General features: G+C 40.1%; 1 protein-coding gene across 1 annotated transcript in view; it reads right to left on the bottom strand.

The window, feature by feature from the left end:
• The window catches only part of lyrm4b (LYR motif containing 4), a 41,274-nt gene that overhangs the window by 19,169 nt on the left and 223 nt on the right, over positions 1–21,882 (bottom strand). Inside the window, exon 2 of the mRNA XM_080417567.1 lies at positions 8,192–8,312. Within this exon, the coding sequence (XP_080273693.1) occupies positions 8,192–8,312 (121 nt within the window). The remainder of the gene's footprint in view (positions 1–8,191; positions 8,313–21,882) is intronic.

Here is a 21,882-nt window from a genome sequence, read left to right as displayed (position 1 = left end):
GCACTGTACTTTAAGTACAATTTCAAGGTACAGTAGTTTTACTTGAGTATTTCAGTATTTTCTGATCCTTTATATACTTCTACTCCACTACATCTCAGAGACAAATGTACTTCCACTACAATTATTTGACAGCTTTAGTTACTAGTTACTTTGCAGATTTAAGATTATTAATAATTAATCAGGAATAGTCAAAACCTTCCGAAAATAGGCGATCTACAAGCTCACCACCCATCGCAATGAGACAAGTTGTAAGCTTGTAGATCGGCTAGTTTCGCTATGCGTCGCACTCGCACAACACATTTTAGGCTAAAGCATTGGTTTTCAAAGTGGGGTCCGGGGACCCCCAGGGGTCCTTGGGGGGGGGGGGGGGGGTTCCAGGGGGTCCCCAGCAAAAGTAGTTTATATAGCATCACAATTATTTTATCCACTTTATCCATTATATGTTGGCTATTCAAAAATAGCAGATATAAAAGCTCGCAGTGTGTCACGAAATATACTTGAAAAATATCAAACATTTTGAATAATTTAGAATTTTAAGCCCAAATCTTCTCTTCTGGGGGTCCCTGGCACACAATATTTTCAGATGGGGGGTCCGCAGCCAAATACATATCAATTTGGGGGTCCGCGGCACGAAAAAGATTGAGAACCACTGGGCAAAAAAGGGCTTCAGTGGGTAAGTCCCCCAGCCTCTTGTTTTTTTTATTTACAAATGGAAGCCTGGTGCTAATTGATATGCATGGAGTGGACTCCTGCTTCTTTCATTCCATAGTGTCCATCTGTGGACGTGTGCATTTCTAAGACTCCATCTGTGTGGAGGGTTTTATCACTGTTATATTATTCGGTGGTTTTATTTAACACATTCAATCCGGGAAACGCATCTGTGTCATTTTTAGATTTGAGCTATCCCTTATTTTATACTTTTGGCTATTCAAAAATAGCAGATATACAAGCTCATAGCACGGCACCGAGTTCCGCGCTATGAGCTTGTAGATCTGCTCTTTTTTGAAAAATCTTGAAATTGTGTGCAAATCTTTGAATATTTATATTTTTTAAAGCGACATTTGTAACTAAAATCTTTGCTTCTGGGGGATGCTACGTACAAATGTGTTCTAAAACAGTTACAAAAATAAATAAAAAGATGTATGTTGCTATAATATCAGTGCTTCTCAAACTTTTGTATTATGTATTTAGCCGCGGACCCCCATCTCAAAATATTTCGTTCCAGGGACCCCCCAGAAGCAAAGATTTGAGTTTAAAATGTCCGATTAAAAAAAATATTTGCACAAATTTTTCAAGATTTTTCAAAAAAATAGCAGATTTACAAGCTCATCGGTGCCGTGCTATGAGCTTGTAGATCTGCCATTTTTTAAATAGCCAAATAAATCTTAAAATGACACAGACGCGTTCCCGGATTCAACGGGTTAAACAGTGAGCTCCACACCCAGCCTCTGGGCTCAGCAGAGAGAGAGTTAGTTTTTCCTTCCTAACCATGAAATATTAATGAAAGCACACTTTTTATGAATGAAGCCGCACTACTCGCTCTACTGTGCTGTGTTCACTAGTGGAGCTGCACTAGTATGCAGCCTGACTGCCTGGGTGTGGCGATGTGTCTACACACACACACACACACACCAGAGCATTTCCCCCAATCCTTTCTGGATCAGGGCCCACGTGAAAATACATACCGAATAAATACCCAGCATAATATCGTTGCTGTCGGGGCGGAAACCTTGTATCTCCATATTTTTTTCCCCTGTATATTACCCATTCAATCCGGGAACGCATCTGTGTCATTTCAGATTTTTTGCTATAACCATTATTTTATACTTTTGGCTATTCAAAAAATAGCAGATCTACAAGCTCATAGCGCGGCACGCTATGAGCTTGTAGATCTTCTTTTTTTTTTTACTTAAAATTTTATCCCACGATTTTTGTAACCCATTTTTTCACCCAGTGCCAATTGTCTAAGTAATCCTGGGCGCTACACTTCCTCTGTCAGCCTAAGGAGAGCCTAGAGCCGAGCTCATACCTCCTTCAATGCATGAGAGCTAGCAAGCCGCTTCTTGTCACCTGACAGGGGGGAGTTTCCCTGGTTAGACGTAGTGCGTGGAAGGAACACGTTATTCCAACCAGTTCCTTTCCCCTCCATCAGGCGCCGCTGCTGACCAGGGGGAGGCAGTATAGAGACCTGGATTACTGCATGTTTTTGTGAGTACCTAGGGAACACGGGGAGAACATGCAAAATGAACACAGAGTGTTATTAATTTTTCTATTATAATTTTTTTTGCTTTTGGGGGTCCCTGGAACTATATTTTGAGATGGGGTCAGCGGCCAAATACATATAATTTTTGGGTACGATGGTTTTACCCATCAAAATATGTTGTTCCAGGGACCCCCCCCCATCTAAAGTGACACAGATGCGTTTCCGGATTGAATGGGTTAAAAGAAATGGGATTGGCAGCAGACCCAAACATTCTGGCATCAGGGTGGAGTTCTAGTTCATTGTGCTGCTCTGCTCTGCTCTGCTCTGCTCCGGTCACGCAGACAGATTGGCCTCTTATTTTCATTTTATTACATTTCCATCTAAATCCATACATTTGTGTTATGCACTACACTGGCCTCTAAACTAAACTCTTGCTCAACACACATGCGTGCGCGCACACACACACACACACACACACACACACACACTCACACACACGCGCTGAGGCCATGGAAAATGAGACGCGATGATTTCAAGGAGTCAAGGAGAGAATCAATAGACATTGTTGAGGGGAGGGGAGAGAGATACCTTTACATAATAGCCAATAAAATCACAGTTCACTCCAAACTAATGGACACGCACACAAGCGCACACAAGCACACGCGCGCACACACACACACACACACACGTACGTCTATGATGGAGCATCCACAAGGGGGTGCTGCTGGGTCTTTACTCTGTGAATTATATCTCTGACAAAGGAGAAGAAGCCTTGTATCTCCATTTTTAAGTTTTTGTATGGTTTTTCAAAAATGTCATCATACTACAATGTCACACAAAAGTAGCAACATTTTTTGAAACATTTTAAAGTGTAAGTGAACGTGGTTAGTTTTTTTTTTAAATAAATATTGAATTAATGAAAAGTATATTAACAAGAGTTGGTGATTAAATTATAACTACATTGGACCCTTTGGACCACATACAGGTTATTTTTGTCATTATGAAGTAGTTTTGACATACAAGGTTTCCACCCGACTGTGGCTGATATTCCTTGTTTTTCAGGACCCAGATGGTAATGAGGTTTGTTTAGTGCTTTGGTTTAAGTGTTGTAATGTCCCAGATGGGTCTGTTTGGTTCAATCTGATTGATTGGTTTTAAAGCCATGCTGGTCTGTTATGGAACTACGGTAGTTTGGGTTAGTTGGACTCCACTACATCTCAGAGAAAAAAATATTGTACTTTTACTCCATTATAATTATTTGAAAATGTAGTTACTAGTTACTGTGCAGATATAAATGATTATATTATAAAACACATTAACCACTTTAGCCCTATTTTATACATAGGCTATTTGAAAATAGCCGCTCTACAAGCTCAGATATCTGCTATTTTCAAACATTTTAGTACTTTGGTCCTTTAAGTATATTTTGATGCCAATACTTTTGTACTTTTACTCACGTAAAATTTTGAACACAAGCCTTTCACTTGTAACAGTGTATTTCTAAATTGTGGTATTGCTACTTTTACTGCTACTTTTCACCTGTAGTGTCTGTACAGGGTTGAGCTGGTGGGTTCGCAGTGTTCAAAGTGCAGTGCATCCAAAATTGTATTGTTCTTTTCTTGAAGTTGTATTATTAACAGATATATCGACTCTCTCTCTGTTTGCCCTCAAATTGCCTTTCTCAGTCAATCAATTGCATCACCAAGAGAGACAGACAGAGAGACAGACAGACAGAGAGACAGAGAGACAGACAGACAGAGAGACAGAGAGACAGAGAGAGAGACAGAGAGACAGAGAGAGAGAGATACAGACACAGAGAGAGAGAGGTAGAGAGAGGAATTCCTGAATTCTGGAGAGAGCTAGCAATATCCCATCTCAAAAGAACACATCTAAAATGATATACTGTACATTCTGAAAAGATATACTGCAAAACGCAAATAAACACTCAAACGCACAATAACATACACACAACCACACAGTAACACGCACAAACACATAAACATACACACAATAACTAAACAATAACATGCACACAAACACACAACATCCACACACATTAACACAACTACAGTATTATCATTTTCGTGTGTTATTATTGCTTGTGGCAGGTAAACAGTTTCCTTCATATAAAAGCCAACATTATAGTTTTATTTATGTGCAGCCAGAGGCACAGAGGGAATTCACAGCAAACTTTATTAGATAACTTCTCCTCCCCTGTAGCAGCTATGTGGTATATGACTCACATTAACCTGACATGTTTTTAACCACTTTAACCCTATATGGTTGACATGAGTCCCTCAGGGCTCAATACTAATGTCTTTTCTGTTTTCCGTTATTGTGGGGAAAGCTTTCGCTGAAAAACAGCTTGTCGATCGGGCTATTTTCTGCTGGGGTTTAAGTGGTTAACCACTTTAACCCCAGCATCCGTATTCCAGGAAAACCTTCTCGGAAAATAGCTGATCTATAAGCTCACAAGTCGTCGCGGTGCATCGCGTTTCTCAGCGAAGATATTTAGTGTGGAGCGGGGTTTCTGCTAGGCCGGCCACCGTGACCGACAGGATTATTTTTTTCCGGTCAAAGAATAAATTAATCGGCCATATTATAATTAACGTCACATACGTGTTTGGAGATATACGTGCACCCAACTGATAATTACACCTCGTTACGTTAGCGCTGTGCTCCTTTACTTTATCACAGATGCAATCTGTTCCTGTTTTTATAGTTACCTTCTCAAACCTTTTCATGTGAAGGACCCCCAAAATGATACATATTTGGCTGCGAACCCCCATGTCATATTTCGTGACAGTGACCTCCAGAAGCAAAGATTTGTTCGCTTTAAAAAATATATTTATTCAAAGATTTGCAATCTTTGAATATATCAGATTTTTCTAAAATAGCAGATCTACAAGCTCATAGCGCGGCACCGAGTGCTGCGCTATGAGCTTATAGATCTCATGCGACGCCATCGCACGACGAATAGGCTGATCTATCAGATAACTGCAATATCCAATAATATTAATAATACGCTGAAATGATAAAAAATTGCCTAATCGGCCACATTGGCCGGTGATGTTTATAATTAACGGCCAATTAAACATTTTTATCAGTCAATGGCCGGTTAAATACCGGCTAACGGGACACCCTGGTGTGTGAGTGAAAACAGAAAATTCCCTAGCATAGAGCCCTGAGGGACTCCGCTCAACTAAAGTATAGGGTTGAAGTGGTTAAGCAGCAGAGAGAGAAAAGCACAGAGGTTCCCCAACCTTGTTCTGGAACAGGGCCCACTTGGAAATCTCTGAAAGTGTTGGCGGCCCACTCATCTGTCTCTCTCTCTCTCTCATTAAACAGTATACAGTACCTTCCTCTCTGCAGCTACAATCCATCATCTTTACTCCCTAACTAATTCAAAACACACACACACACACACAGGCTCAATAAAAAACACTATTAAGGGCAGAGGAAAGAACTGAAATAAAATCAGAGAGGAGGATGTGAGGGCATATGAGGCAGGGACGCACGCAAGCTTGCACGTTCGTGACACACACACACACACACAGTTTAAGTGCTGTGTTATGCACCCTATATGGCCGATCTACAAGCTTGTAGATCTGCTATTTGGACTGTGCGACAGCATCGCACAACTAAGTATAAATTAAGACTAAATCTAACATTTTTCTAACAGTAAAAAGATATGAGGACCAGAAAAATTGTCCTCACATGCATGTCTAGTTCTCAGATTGTACTATACCAGTGGGGACATATGGTCCACACACACTTTTTGGCTCCAATGAGCGATTGAAAGAAAGGATGGACAGACGGATGGAGGAATGGAGAAGATTAGAAAAGAGAGAGAATGGTACGAGAGAGCGAGAGAGAGACAGTTAACATCCTGCTTACGCTCTCGTGGGATTGGCTGACAGGAGAGTGGTGCATGATGGGAACAAAGTGACCAAACAGCTGGGTAATTAGCACTGTGATACCACAGTAATGAGAGAGTGTGTGTGTGTGTGTAGAGTGTAGAGTAGTGGTAGGCAACGGGCGGCCCGTGGGCCAGAATTGGCCCGCCAGTGATAATATCTGACGGACCATCATCCACCACCTCCCGGCTCAAGGACTTAATGTCATTTCTATCATCGGAAAAGGTAAAGTACTCTCTAAGAGGCTCAATTGCCAATTTTTATGATAGATGGCAACCGCTAATCACATTCATAAACACCCTCACATCCCTTGACCCAGACTGATCCTAAAGAAATACTCCTTCTCTGAGGTGAGCACCTCAGATACTCCGATGTAAACTCTGCCCCATTGCATCTTGGTTATTTTTTTATCTACATTCTTTTTGTCCTGTCTGTGTCTCGTCAGGTCCCATAAAAGGCAAAAATAATCATGGGGATATGATTAATATTGATAAACCAACCTTTGTTTCTCTGTACCACCTATGTTTCACCAATATTTTTACATTAAAAAAAAAAGATAATATCTGACGGACAGTCCGACATACAGTAGGTAGGATGGTAGGACAGCAAAGGCGTTGCATTGATGAAACCGGGTAGGATGATGAACACATAGGGTAGTTCTATTTCCATTCTTTGAATGTTATGTTTTCACTGTTCACTTTCCCCTTAACCCATTCGATTCAGGAACGCATCCGTGTAATTTTACGATTAATTTGGTTATTCGAAAATAGCAGATATACAAGCTCATAGCTAGCTTGTAGAACAGCTATTTTTGAAAAATCGTGAAAATGTGCGCAAATCTTTGAATATATATATTTTTAACCCATTTAGACCTGAGGCCAATTCTAAAAACGCCTTCTACCTAACTATAGTTTTCTGAAAATGTTCAAATTCTTACTAAAACAACTAATAAAAAATTATGTTACTATATGTATAGCAACAGCTAATGAGACACAGAGGTGGCTCCCGGATTGAAAGGTACAACAACGTAGAGGTAGCAGCGAACATTTGTAAAATATTTTGTTCCAGGGACCCCCAGAAGCAAAGATTTGAGTTACAAATGTTCGCTTAAAAAAATATATATATATTCAAAGATTTGCACGAATTTTCAAAACAGCAGATCTACAAGCTCATAGCGCTGCACTCGGATACACGCTATGCGCTTGTATATCTGCTATTGTTGAATAGCCAAAGATATCTGAAGATGACACAGATGCGTTCCCGGATTGAATGGGTTAAGGACTTTTGGATGAAAAACTTATTACGTAAAACAAAAAACTAACCAAAACTGTGTTTCACATGACTTACACAATACATTGTTTCTCTCTATGTCCTTGGAGACCTTGAAACATGAAAGAGCTCTTGTTCCAAAAAGAGTACGACTGACTGTCTCCAGATAAAATGTTATTTTTAAACATTTTGTTTCCACACACATTGTTCTATCAATAGTTACACCAGACACCAAATGTATATTTTTTTATAGCAAGATAGTCATTATTGTATAATTCGGTGCTGTCCGGGAGAAACCAGCTATCTCCATTTTGACGCTTTTGCATTTTTTTTCCATAAATCAGGGCCATTGAACACCCTTTACGAACACCCTTTGGTAAAAAAAATATTGAACCAATGAAAAGCATTAAAAAGTGCTTCTGACAAAACCAGCTAACTCCATTGGATCCTAAAATGTTCTGCTAAACCAGCGAAGTCCACAGGAGTTGGCTGGTTTAGCTGACTCTAGGCTCCACCCCCTTTTGACCTCCAAGCTCACAATGAGGTTGGAGGTCCATTCAGCTGTTCTTATCAATGAACAAAACCTCCTAAATACACTTTTTTTTCATTTCCTGAAAAATTAACATTTTGGAGTTAGCTGGTTCCTGCCGGACAGCAGAGATATATAACATGCTCCCTAAATTAGCCACTGATTTTGTTCTGGCCCACTTTCTAATAATGGCTTAGAAAAAATGTTGGTCCGAGGCCGAACTTACTTGCCGACCTGGTGTAGTGTGGTGTGGTGTGGTGTGTGTGTGTGTACCTGTCTCTGGATGAGGGCCAGGGTCTTGTGCCCCTCCTGCAGCAGTGTGTGGACAGTGTTAGGGTCCTTTACCGTGCTGTTGGCCCGAAACGCATCACGCACCCTCCTCAATGCGTAAGTCCTGCACACACACACACACACACACACACACACACACACACACACACACACACACACACACACACACACACACACACACACACACACACACACACACACACACACACACACACACACACACACACACACACACACACACACACACACACACACACAAATAAATGTTAACTTTTGAACATTTTCACTCATAATGATGAGCCCCAAAGGGGACGCCAGGTTTAAAATGGTCCCTAAGAATTCCAAACGTGTCACCTAGTCCTAGACCATTGGTTCTCAACCTTTTTAGCTGGCGACCCCTCAAAAAGACTTGGGTATGGCTCGCGACCCCCCGCCTTCACAACTTCACCGATCTAACAACATGCACGCACTGAACAAACGTGCGTGCGCGCACACTGAACAAACACGTTCCGTGCACACATCCCCGACTGAGACTGCTAAACTAAATAAAATAGCTGTATTAGTTCATCGTTATGGCTTTAATTATAGGTACATTATCTAAAACATGGGTTTTGATGAGAGTAATATTACACTAGAATCAAAACCGTGCATAGGCCTGTCAAAATGTTTACATAATCGTCTAATCGCAATAATTTGAGGCGATCGCAATTATTTTTGCATAATCGCTATAATCGTCTCCATGTTTCACACATTTTCAAATGTATAAAATCATTACATTTGTTGTCAATAATTTCTTCATATATTTAAGTTATTTGTCATATCTGGCCTGTGCAATTTTGTATTACAAAGCCTAAAAAGGCAAACAAATTGTTTTTGTATGTTCCAATGTTGAATGCCAAACACACAATTAAATCGTTAATCGCAATTATTTGTGTGACAATTAATCGTCAACTTAAAATGTGTAATCGTGACAGCCCTAACCGTGCATCCAAAAGGAAAATATAAGCACCTCTTCACACAGCTCCAGTAGCCAATGGCACTGACCACTGACGCTGTGCCCTGTATTTCAGCCTCTTATGTCGAAAAACTCCAGTGTTTGGTATAATACATCTTTGTTTTCACTGATGTTATGCTTTCGTGTTTCATAAACTCAAGACACACGGGGCTGATCAATACATTTTCCCCCTGCTTTGTAAACAGCTGTGCCTCAACTTGCCCACTTTGGAGTTTCTCACTTGCATGTCGAAGTCGACAAGTGTTAGGTGTGCGATATATCTGCACCCAGAACTCATCCATCCGCCGCACCCAACGGAAAACAACAAACAATGCATGCAGGAGCAGAATTAGGACAATACCCTCTCATCATCATCCAAGAAGGGAGCATTTAAAATGTATAAGCACCTAAAAGAATGCGACCCAGACATGCTTCCATAACAAAGCCCTCTCGCATAGATAACAGCTACAGAGACGCTCCCTTAGCCAGCTGGTTCAGGGACTCTGTGCACAAACACAAGCACAGCCAACCAGACAGAAAACCCACTGGTCTAAACCAGATTATAAGTAAACAAAAAGAAAGCTACCTGACACACTTGAAAGAGACAACCCCAATGGAATGCTATTCATTCATTTTTCGTGTTTTTGAAAAACATGTTCAGAACCCAAGATATCATCATCTGAAGATTTGCAGCTCCATCCACTCCTTGTTTAACTTAGAACTGAAAAAGGCTGTATCTCGCTTCCTAAGCACTTTTTTTTACTTGGCAAAAAACTCTGGCACTGGGACAACATCATTCTGAAATATTTCTGGCAATTCTGGCACTCAATGAGTTAAGAGTTTTAAGCATATTTTTGATTACGGAGATAATATCGTAAATCGTGATTATTTTGGTCACAATAATTCGTGACATGAAATTTTCATATCGTCCCCTGTGTGAAATTTTCATATCGTCCCATCCCTAGACTAGATACAAACTCAGTGAACACCTCGCAATAGAGAAAGGCCACCACAGACAGACCTCGCACCCAACGGCAGACTATAGTGGCGACCCCTTATTTGGTCGCAAACCGCAGGTTGAGAACCACTGACCACTGACCAATGGGACCCCAAGGACCCCCCCACCACCCAAAAAAAGAAAATGCTGGTGATGAAATGTTTATTCATTATTAACCAAGCATAATGTATGTAAAAATGTTACTGTCTTTCTTTACTGTATTATCAAGTTGAAATAACCGATTACATTATTTATTCATTATTATCCCACATTCAATGTCGGCTATGTATAAGTTTACTGTCTTTATACTTGCATAATGGGGATATCTGATATCGTTGTCCTGTTATCAGCTTTTTTAATTTAGTTTTTCTATTCATTAAAAGGTGATTTTATTTGGATAAAATAAGTGTTAAATAGCTCTATATTCTAATACTCATTGCTATAGAGTATAGAGTGTTTGTTCAGTAACAGGAGTCTCCATGTCTCTCCAGCTCTTTATTAAACAGACAATGCATTTTCAAGTCAGGAATCAATTTTTGTCCAATCAGGATAGAGATCTCAGACAGGATAAGGATTAAACAACAAGTGAAATTGGAAGTGATGACACAAATATATGAGCAGACAGAATTGGAACTGGAACACTATAAATATGAAGCTGATAAATGGGTGCTCTCTCCTGACCGGCTGAAATCTTTGCCAATAAAGGCAAATATTGCTCATGTCAATTAATTTGGTTTTTAATTTGATTTTGCCCAATCGCAAGCGTTCATGAACTGTCCCCAACGTGACCTTGTGTCGAGAGTGATGTCATTTAAATCAAATCACCTCCATTGTCTGGTAAAGTTGTTGAATTGTCTATACTTGGCCTGGACTGCTGGCGTAGCGGTCCAGGCACCTAGGCTCAGTGTAGCCTGACAGCGTGTCGCGGGTTCGAGTCCCGATGGCCTTTGCTGCATGTCACTCCCCATTTCCTGTCAGACTACTGTCCTGTCAATAGAGGCATAAAAGCCCAAAACAAAAGTTGTTGAATTGGGGCCCGGACCTGGCGTAGAGGTCCGGGCACCTAGGCTCATAAGTAGCCTGACAGTGCACTGCGGGTTCGAGTCCCGTTCCCGACGGTCTTTGCTGCATGTCTCTCCCCATCTCTCTCCCCCCCGTTTCCTGTACATCTCTACTATGAAACTATAGATAAAAAAGGCCAAAGAAAAATCGTTAAAAAAAGAAAGAAAACTGTTTTTGAATTGGGTTGAATTGTTGTTGTTGAGCATTTGTCTAAATTTGGTTTAAAATATTTCACTCATATTGGACACCTTGATATTTCATGCATTCCTGTTTGAAAGGTTACTGTGCTTCAAAGCATCTGTCTGTCTCTTACCTATCTGTCACTATGCTTATCTGTCATAATTTGATTCGTCTCTTTCTCTCTGCCTTCTCTCTTTCTACCTCTCTGCCTTCTCTCCGCCTTCTCTCTTTCTCTCTGTCTTCTCTCTGCCCTCTGCGTTCTCTCTGCCTTCTCGCTCTCGCTCTCTCATATTTTGGATTTAGCACTGTCTGAACTTATAAAGCTGTACACAGGTCAGATTTAAAGGCTGTTCGTTTGGCTGAATAAAATATAATGGGTCGGTGTAAAATGAAAAATAAAGGGGGGATGACAGTTGGAAGTATAGAAGAGTACTGAAGAGAAGAGAAGTTCTGAATCACTTATTCATCAGTTGGGCCTTTGCAATGTCTACTTGACAGCTACACAGACACGCACACACACACACACACACACCTCATTTTCTTGTAAACGCAAGCAGACACACAAATCTACATAATATTTATGTGTTCAATAAAATATATTTATGTGCACGCACACGCACACACACACAAACACACAAGCACGCTTATGCTATCAGACTCAAAAGTTTGTGGTGTTAAAATGTACTGTATCAAAAGTAAAAGCGCTTTCAACAGTACCAAGAACCAAAACAGACAGAATTAAAAAAAAATCTCCCCGCTTTTAAATACTTGAAATAAAGCCATAACAATTCTGTATAATTTGTCCCACGGACTCAGAAACATTATTTCAGCTATTTATTTTCACCATGTAGCTGCACTACATTTTCAGTGGGACATCAACATAAAATAACACAACAGATGGGTGTTGAGTGCAGTCTGTCTGTAGATTTTACACAGACATATGTTTGAGTTTTGAGAACAGTTTGACAAGATCACATCAAAGACAGAATTCTCCATTTCAAATCTATTTGTAGCTTTTAGACAGATACAGATATATGCTTCATTTAAAATCACTCAATAGCATCCCGGTCTAATTAACTCAAAAACTGATGGTTGATGAAAGAAAGATTTATTTTCTGTTATTGTATCTTCCCAATTTCCAAACACACCATAAGGTAGTGATTCTAAAACTTTGTATATGTCAAGGACCCCCATCTGAACATATTTTGTGCAAGGGACCCCCCAGACAAGATTTGTGTTGTTAAAATGTTTTAAAAAAACGTTTTTGAACATAGCAGATTTACAAGCTCACAAACATACTTGTGAACATGTAAATAGCCAATTATTTAGGGTTATGAATAGGGTTAAAGTGGTTAAACTGATTTTGATACTATATGAACCTATTTTGTAGGGGGAGCCCCTGGAACCCCCTCAAGGACCCCTGGGGGTCCCCGGACACCACTTTGAGAACCACTGATGTAAGAGCGTGTGCTATTATGAGCCTGGTGCTAAAAATAAGAAAATCTTTCATTCGTACGAACATGGAATCACTTTCACCGTCCCAGCCTGCCTCCACTACTCTTCACACAAACACACTTCTTCCACAATGGAGAAAATAGAAAACATACAGAGTTGAATTACGGAGATACAAGGTTTCTGCCCGACAGCGACGATATTGTACATGTAGGTCAAAGTTCTAACCATTTTAAGCTCCGCTGTTGAGCAGTGCGCTCCTGGAAGTGCCACCGCATAATTGTTGAGTATGTTTAAAAATGAAACAAAACAAAAACAACAAAAAACAGACATTTTGACGGATTTTCAGACGTTTGGGGTCAATGTCTGACCATTAATAATTCACTTGTTGGCTGTTATTAAACTTTTACTGCACTAGTTCTCTCCTCTGCTCTATTGTGTGTGCGCGTGCGTGTGTGTGCGTGTGTGCACACGTGCGTGCGTGCGTGTGTATGCGTGTGTGTGTGTGTGCATGTCAGGGGAGAACACGTCTGCAACACGTCAGAGACACGTCAGAGACACTCAGACACATAACTTAAACTTTACTTTGATATATGACGTGAACAACATTTTTGTAATAATTTAATGTGATTAAATAAATTATATTTTGTTAGTTTAATTAAATAGGAGTGTCTGCCCTATATGAAAAGTGCCTTCATGCTATATCAAATAAAAGTGACAACAGCAGTGACAACACACACAAATGTGTGTGGGGAGGAATTAATTGGCATAACAACTAAACTGGGGAGACAAAGGGCTAAAAAGCAACATCAAAGAAAGAAGAGAATGAGGGGTTGAGAGTCTTCTAAGCAGGACTCGTTAGCCTGCCTGCAGCGCTGTGAGTGTCAGCGGATTGCAATCAGGCTGTCTGTGTCTGTGTGTCACTCTGAACACAATCACTACACAACGGATGGATGGGTGCATGTTGGTGCAACTGGCCTGGTGCTAATGATCAGTACGATACCCTGGTGGAGAGATGCTTAACTTTACACTGGATATCGTGGCTGGCATCCTTGAAACGATTTTTGTTGTTGTTGCCGTTTGTGTTTTTTTCGTACATTAACGCCCTACTTGATCATGCTACAGCGTCACACGATTGCATCAAAAGTAAGGGTGGTTTACACCAAACAGAGACAATATACTGTATCTCACTGTCAATTCTACTGATAAATATCACTGTAATAAGAGCCATGGACCAATAAATAACCACTTAAAACTTACATATTGTAACTGTTAAAGTGCAAAAAGTCTTCTCTAGGCATGTCACAAAATAACAATTATTACTTGAAATCATATCACCCAGCCCTACCATCTAGTATGTCAGTGTGCAGGGAACAAAGTAACCCAGTTTAGTTACATTACATTTGAAATAATAGTGGAAAAATAGCCGATCTACAAGCTCACAATGAGTCACATTGCGACACGTTGTGAACTTGTAGATCGGCTATATTTGCTATTATTGTGTGACACTGTAGTTGTGTAGTATGACTAAATATAGAGCAAAATAAAAAACCTAAAAAGCTGAAATATGGAGATACAAGGTTTTTGCCCAACAGCGTTGATTTGAATCCAGAGCCAACAAGGGAATTGTGTGCTCTTATAAGAAAGAACCTGTGGCCAGTCCCTCAACAGCTCCGCTTTCAATTTAGGCTGCATGAGGATTTTGAAGGGCTTGCAATTTTTGCATGGTAAAAGTTACCCCGAGGGGTGTGGGGACGTGAATACCCTCCCTCATCACTTTTCACTTCTAATAACATTTTTCTTTTACAGAGACAGAGAGAGAGAGAGAGGAGAGAATTTCTTAGTGTTGGTTCATTTATATGAAAATAAACACACATCATATCAAAGAAAATGCATTTCTCGACTATTCAGTTAAAATTGCCATTGTAAAAGTAATCAACGGAATAATCGCAAATGAAAAATAATAATTGATGAATAAAACGTTATTTTAACCCATCCGCGTTATGGGTTTTAATGGTTTTATTCACAAAATAAATAATCAGAGGGCATGGTGTTAGCTAGCTAGACAGCCAGCCAGCCAGGCAGGCATCCAGCCATACATCCAGCCAGCCAGCCAGCCCTCCCCACATGGAACACAGCCTCATACAGCCGACAGGAACCAATTTAGGCCACCGTTGGCTCCCAGTTCCTTCAAGTAGGCCACGGTGCAGCGCTTCTGACAAGCTGAGAGGACTAGAGCCGCAGAGCGCTTCACTGATCAAAACCCCTACCAGCTCAGCTCCAACTCCATTTCACCACATTTTACTCGAGTACATGTACTGAAGTACTGTCTGCCATCAACATGATACTCAAAGTACCAACACTAAAAGTACTCATTATGCAGAATGTCCCATTTCAGATTTGTCAAAATCTCTCAAATATATACAAGACGCATTGTGAGCTTGTATTAATAATCAACATATATAAAGTTGCTTGCAACTAAAGTTTTCAAATAACTGTCACAGAATAAAAAGTGCAATATTTGCCTCTGAGGTGTGTAGTGGCATAGAAGTGTGAAATATATGCATACAAAAGAAATTGAAATGCACAAGTAAAAGTACCTCAACAACATTGTGCCTAACCCATTAAGACCGGGAAAGCATTTTCATTTTAGATTATAACCATTATTTTATACTTTGGCTATTCAAAAATAGCAGATCTACAGTGCGCTATGAGCTTGTACATTAGTAGAGCTGTTTGGCACTAAACATTGTGCACTTTTTGATAGAAGGCTGAAACTTTCAGCATAGTTCGTAAATACCATAACATACATTTTCAGACGGGGAGGGAAGTCAGATTTGACCTCTGAGAGGTCAAATCCAAGATGGCTACCAGTGTACTGGGTCTAAATGTCTAAATACTTAAAAAAAAACATTTAAGGCGTTCTTTCCAACTAAGTTCGGGTTGCTCATTCATTTCATGATATGTTGGAGATTGCCAGAACCCAAGAACATACGTTAAATCAAGGTCAAGGTCCAATTACATAGTAATAAGTATATTTAAGCTTTGACACTGGGTAATGCAATATAGTGAAACTGTACCTCCATTTTGTGACAATGGGAATAATATAAAACAAATGAACAGATTAAACCTATGGTGGTAGTCTATTTTAATACTAAATTCATAGTAAATGACAATAATCAAGGTTCAAGGCCTCTTTATTGTCACATCTTGTGTACAGGAAAGAGAAAAACTAGATTATCACAACAAGAAAGTTGTGATAATGATAATGGTAATAATCAAAATTTAACAGTCTCCACAACAGAGGCACAGTGCAGTACATTTGAGTGCAGCTTTGGCACACTTGCATCGTCCAGTACACTCTTTCGTGCAGCGACAGCACGAAAAAACAGCACGAAAAATTGCATCATTGCGATCATTCCGGTCAATAGGAACCAATTATCAATGTGACACAGAACATAATACAAAAGTACATAACATAGTAGACCTTAGACAATGTGCCAAACCCCTGTTGAAGGTAAGACATTTAGAGTATATACTTTCAGATTTTTTCAAATAGAAGTAAATGTAAAAAAAAAAAAAAAAAAAAAGGCAAAAGGAAATAATCAAAACAGACACAGCGACATGGCACGATTTGGATGCTTCAGAGAGAGTGGTCCAAAATGGTTGCCACCCAGTTGTTTCCTTTGTCCAGCCCCATTCAGATGGCTCTGGCATCTCTGGTTCCAGTACCAATGCCTGGTTCCAACAGTTTGCCTGGTAGCAAATGCGCTTGATGTGTTGCTTGAGTGCTGCCTGGGTTGGAGGAATGCTCTCTAGCGTTCTTGACAGCCAGTACTACCACATCAGTATCAACAGTGCGTATGGTCACCTTCTTACACCCCTTTTGCACAGCATCTGCCACATGCAGAAGCAGACGAGTGTCAGCCTCCTCTTGCGAACATGGGGCAAGGCAGGCCAAGTTTGAATCAGCAGGAGAACAGAGGACTCCACTCCCATTAGTTGCATAAAGTTCCTTGCCCTCTACTAGAGGAATGTTAATAAATGAATTGTCTGAACCACATCAGGTGTGTCATTGTTGGGGTTGCCTATATAAGAGACCATTGATTGTTGCACTGCCATTTGTTGATTCTGAGGAAATCACTGCATTTTTGTGGGCACATTTTTACCTTGACCTCGACCTAAATGCATTTCCTTGAAATCTGGTGATCTCGAAAGTATTACCACATGAAAAGGCATCCCCTATTTAGTTGGAAATTATACTTTAAATGTTTTTCTACTGTGTTTGGTTCCAAATTTAAGTTGGACTAGCGGCCATTTTGGATTTGACCTCTCACGGTCCTCAGAGGTCAAATCTGACTTCCCTCCCCGTCTGAAAATGAACATTATGGCATATACTAACTATGCTGAAAGTTTCACGCTTCTATCAAAAAGTGCACGATTTGCTCAAAAACGGGAGTTAAACAGCTATACTACATCTGCCATTTTTGAAAAATCGTGACATTTTGTGCAAATCTTTGAATATATATTCTTTAAAGCGAACATTTGTAAAATATTTTGTTCCATAGACTGCCAGAAGCAAAGATTTGAGTTAGAAATGTTGTTTAAAACATATATATATGTATTCAAAGATTTGCACACATGTTCAAGATTTTTCTAAAATAGCTGATCTACAAGTTCATGAGCTTGTATATCTGCTATTTTTGAATAGCCCAAAGTATAAAATAATGGTTATAGCTCAATATCTAAAATGACACAGATGTGTTCCCGGATTGAATGGGTTAAGTACAGCACTTAATAACTTTCCACCACTGGCTACAGAGCAGCAGTTCTGACAAGCTGAAATGACTAAGAGTGTTTAAATCCCCACAACCCATCCCCAGTTGGTGGAAGCCCTGCATTCAAAATGTTACTTCGGTAAAATTCCTGAAGTACTAAAGCATTGGCATCACAATATACTTGGGGAGCACCAGCCAATGGAGAAAGGCACAGAGGAGTTCTCCGTAGAAGTATAAAGTATCAAGACATCTACTCAAGTAAAGTAACAAGTGACAAGCTGCAGGCCCTAACTGCAGTTTGCTTCAATGATCAAAGCCCATGACCCGTCTCTCCTCCTCCCCAATACCACCGTCTCTCTCTCTCCCCCTCTCTCTCCCCCTCTCTCTCCTCCTCGGAGGCCGGGGCTGTCAGATACGTGTCAGAAAGGAACGCAACGCAGCACAGCTTCTGCTGCTCATTTAGCTGATGTCGGGTGGAAACCGTGTATGTCCAAAAAGAAAACCGTTACTTTTCAGGAAATAGAAGAGAGAAAAAAAAATAAAAATGTGTTCCTGGATGGATCTAATGTAGTTATTGGACCCTCCAGAAAAACGCAGGGAAATTCCTTGAGAATGTGGGCTAAAATCCTTGATTATGCGGTGAAATTGCGGGAAGTTGGGAAATATGCGGAACGTTACGAAATATGCAAAATGTGTGAATCATGCGAAAAGTTGCAAAATATGTGAAAATTTTAATGCGATGCGCATATTATGCGATGCGATCTTTTGGGGGGAAAAAGTTACCCCTGGCCTGCATAATTATGTACATAATTGCATATTATGCGCATGATCACATAATCGTGTTTTACTGGAGGGTAAGAACAAAAGCTTGTAACTAACTAATAGCTTAGACTCTTAAGTTATTAGTTAGTTACCGTACAAGCTTTTGTTCATACTTTTGATTGGTTCAATATTTACAAAACACACAGACACACTTTCACTTAAAACAAACAGAGAAAATAGTCTATACAATCTCACAACGCGTGGCAGCGCAACATGTTGTGATCTTGTAGATACTGTAGGTTCCTTTGTTACTTTGGCGTGACTATCTTGTATTTCGAAGTAGGGCATTAATTTACGAAAAACAAACATTAAAAAAGTAAAGAAATATGGAGATACAAGGTTTCTGCCCAACAGCATCGATTTAATAGTTCCCCCCCCCGATGCAGGCCTGGTGAGATATCAGTAAAGTTTGTGTGAATGTGACAAGCTGTTCAGCTGCTAATAAAAAGCATGTGGGCGAGCAGGGAGAGAACTCCAGCACTGTCACAACCCAGAGCACACAGAGTCTCTCTCTGGACCTGAACTGGACACAGAAGGGATTCCCAGTCAGATATAAACACAGCACCATGTCTCATACAACAGTGATTCTCATCCCTTTTATAGCCAAAGGGACCACCCAGTGTGATGTGCATAAAGCTGTGGACATCCATTTGATACTATTTCTATTGGGATGCAGCAATAGGGAAATTTTGGGCCGATACCGATGACAATTTAGCCGATACCCGATTTTTGTTTATTTTGTTTTTGTTGTTATGCATTCCCCCTTACAACTAGATCAATAGGACCACAATGGAAATAAGCTTTTGGCTTTTTTATGTGATCCTTTTTTTTGTTCATTGGCATTTTGTTCTGTACATATTGTCAATCAATCAAGCGCAAAATTGATGCATCACAATAACAGATGGACATCGGCTACTGCCATCAGTGAATATAAAATTATTTGCTGATTATGCCGATGGCAGTCAACAAGGCAAATATCGGGTGATACCGATACATGGCGAATATAACGGTGCATCACTAATTTCTATATCTGGGATCCCAACACTGTAAAATCGTCAGTATATTAATTTAAATCTATGCAAATGGGACCAATGGACCTGTGGTCATCATAATCATTTGGTTCGTATCTATTATTTTTGCTAGGGACCCCCTGGAATCACCTCAAGGACCCCTGGGGGTCCCTGGACCCCAGGTTGAGAACCAGTAGTCATACAGGGGAACGCTCTATGGTGCAGAAACCAGCTTGTATTCAATCATTAACACGGTTGTACTGGTGACAGATGGACTTGTGGGACTGTCATATGGTGCAACAACCCTTTAGGCCAAGGGTACTGATAATACACATTAGGACAAGGGTCTTCAACGTTTTTCAGGCCAAGGATCCCTTAGCTGGGAGAGAGATAAATCAGGGACCCCCACTACATAAAATGATGTTACTACAGATTAAACTTTTTCATAGATTTCATGGATAGCTTGCTTCATAGACTTGTTTGACAGCACTATCATCAGTGTTGTGTAAATCAAAATGAATGTATTTTTGTTTGTTTACACATGATCTTGTCTATTAATATGCTCTTTCTTATTCTATAAATAGAATACGCAGCATGACACGTTGTGAGTTTGTAGATCTGCTATTTTTGGCAAATGTTTCCCTGCAGAATAGGGATGAAAACATTCCTATCACACAAACATTTGGCGGCTCCCCTGTAGTAACTCTGAGGACCCGGGGTCCCAGACCCCCTGTTGAAGACCCATGCTTTAGTTTTAAGGATATCAGACTACACATTCTAAAGCTCATGCAGTGAGGAGACACCATGTAGGCTTTCATTAATGACTGTTTTACTGTTTTACATTTTATTTGTATTAAATTCATTATTTCCAAGGACATTATTTCCTTAAAATCCTTGTTTTATTCGATGGCCTTCCTGCCCTGGCATTTGGCCTTTGTGCCCCCCACAAATTTACAACACCGAAGGCCAAGTGGCCTTGAGCCTAAAATGACGAAAATTCCAGGCCTGCTGACACTGTAATCAATGTGACAACAGAGTAGATAGCAGCTTAATGGCACTTATGGCAGTAAGTGATATATTTGTGAATAAGTTAAAGGTCTATATTGTGATAGTAATCATTGCTAATTGCTAGTGATATATAGTGGGATGTAAATTTCAGCCAGTCAGGAGAGAGTACCCATTTATTAGCTTTGATTTTTACAGTGTTCCAGTTTCAAAATATTCTGCCCATTTTGTCTAATTACTTCTAAGTTCTAATTTCACTTGATTATCCTGTATGAGCTCTCTCTGATGATTGGATCAAATTCGTATACCCGGCCTGAAGATTTATTTGAGTTGAGGAGACGGGGAGACCCCTGTTACTGAACAAAAACTCTATAGCAATGAGGACTATCACAATATAGAACTACTTAACACTTAATTTAACTAGATAGATAGATAGATAGATATTACTGCACCTTTTAAAAGTAGCTTAGTATACGATTCAAAACAGACACATTGAGCTTCTCTTAAATGAACCCTAGCATCCCTATTCTGGATCATGTCATACAGGCGTCGTGAGCTAGAACACATAGATCAGATCGGAGAGCATACTATCTTATATGTGTCTAAGGCACAAAACATTTTCTGATGGGGGGGGGGGGGGGTCCACGCACAAATACATATTAATTTGGGGGTCCTTGAGAACCACTGGTTTAAAACAACATTAGGAAGCAAGCCCAAATAAGCAACTTCACCTTAGAAACAAGCCCCCCCCAAAAAAACACAACCCGCAACTACCAATATGTACAAGCAACTTTACAGAAAAATAAGCAATTAAAGGCAATATATCATCAGCATTTATCACTCTAATCTTAACCTGACATTTTCTTTATTAATACATAATTACAGTGAGTGTACATAATCTAAACATGGAAACCAAATGGACTCAAGGGTCCATTTGGTTCCATTTGTAGCCTACACTGTCAGAGTTATGGGGGTCCTTTAAATGTAAATACAATAAATTAAAATAAACAGCATTAATGCAACTACGTGTGAGAGAGAGAGAGAGAGAGAGAGAGAGAGAGAGAGAGAGAGAGAGAGAGGGTCAATAGAGGTACAACAGCAGTATAAACATCAGGTGGTAATAATATGTATTTATTTACCTATAGAGTTGTATGAGGGGACTTCGTGTGTGTGTGTGTGTGTGTGTGTGTGTGTGTGTGTGTGTGTGTGTGTGTGTGTGTGTGTGTGTGTGTGTGTGTGTGTGTGTGTGTGTGTGTGTGTGTGTGTGTGTGTGTGTGTGTGTGTGTGTGTGTGTGTGTGTGTGTGTGTGTGTGTGTGCGCGCGGGGGGTGTGTGGTGTGTGGTGTGTATGTGTGGTGTGTGGTGTGTATGTGT

Source organism: Gymnoscopelus braueri (assembly GCF_963280865.1).
Source record: "Gymnoscopelus braueri genome assembly, chromosome: 21".
Lineage (NCBI taxonomy): Eukaryota > Metazoa > Chordata > Actinopteri > Myctophiformes > Myctophidae > Gymnoscopelus > Gymnoscopelus braueri.
This window is presented reverse-complemented; position numbering and strand designations above follow the sequence as displayed.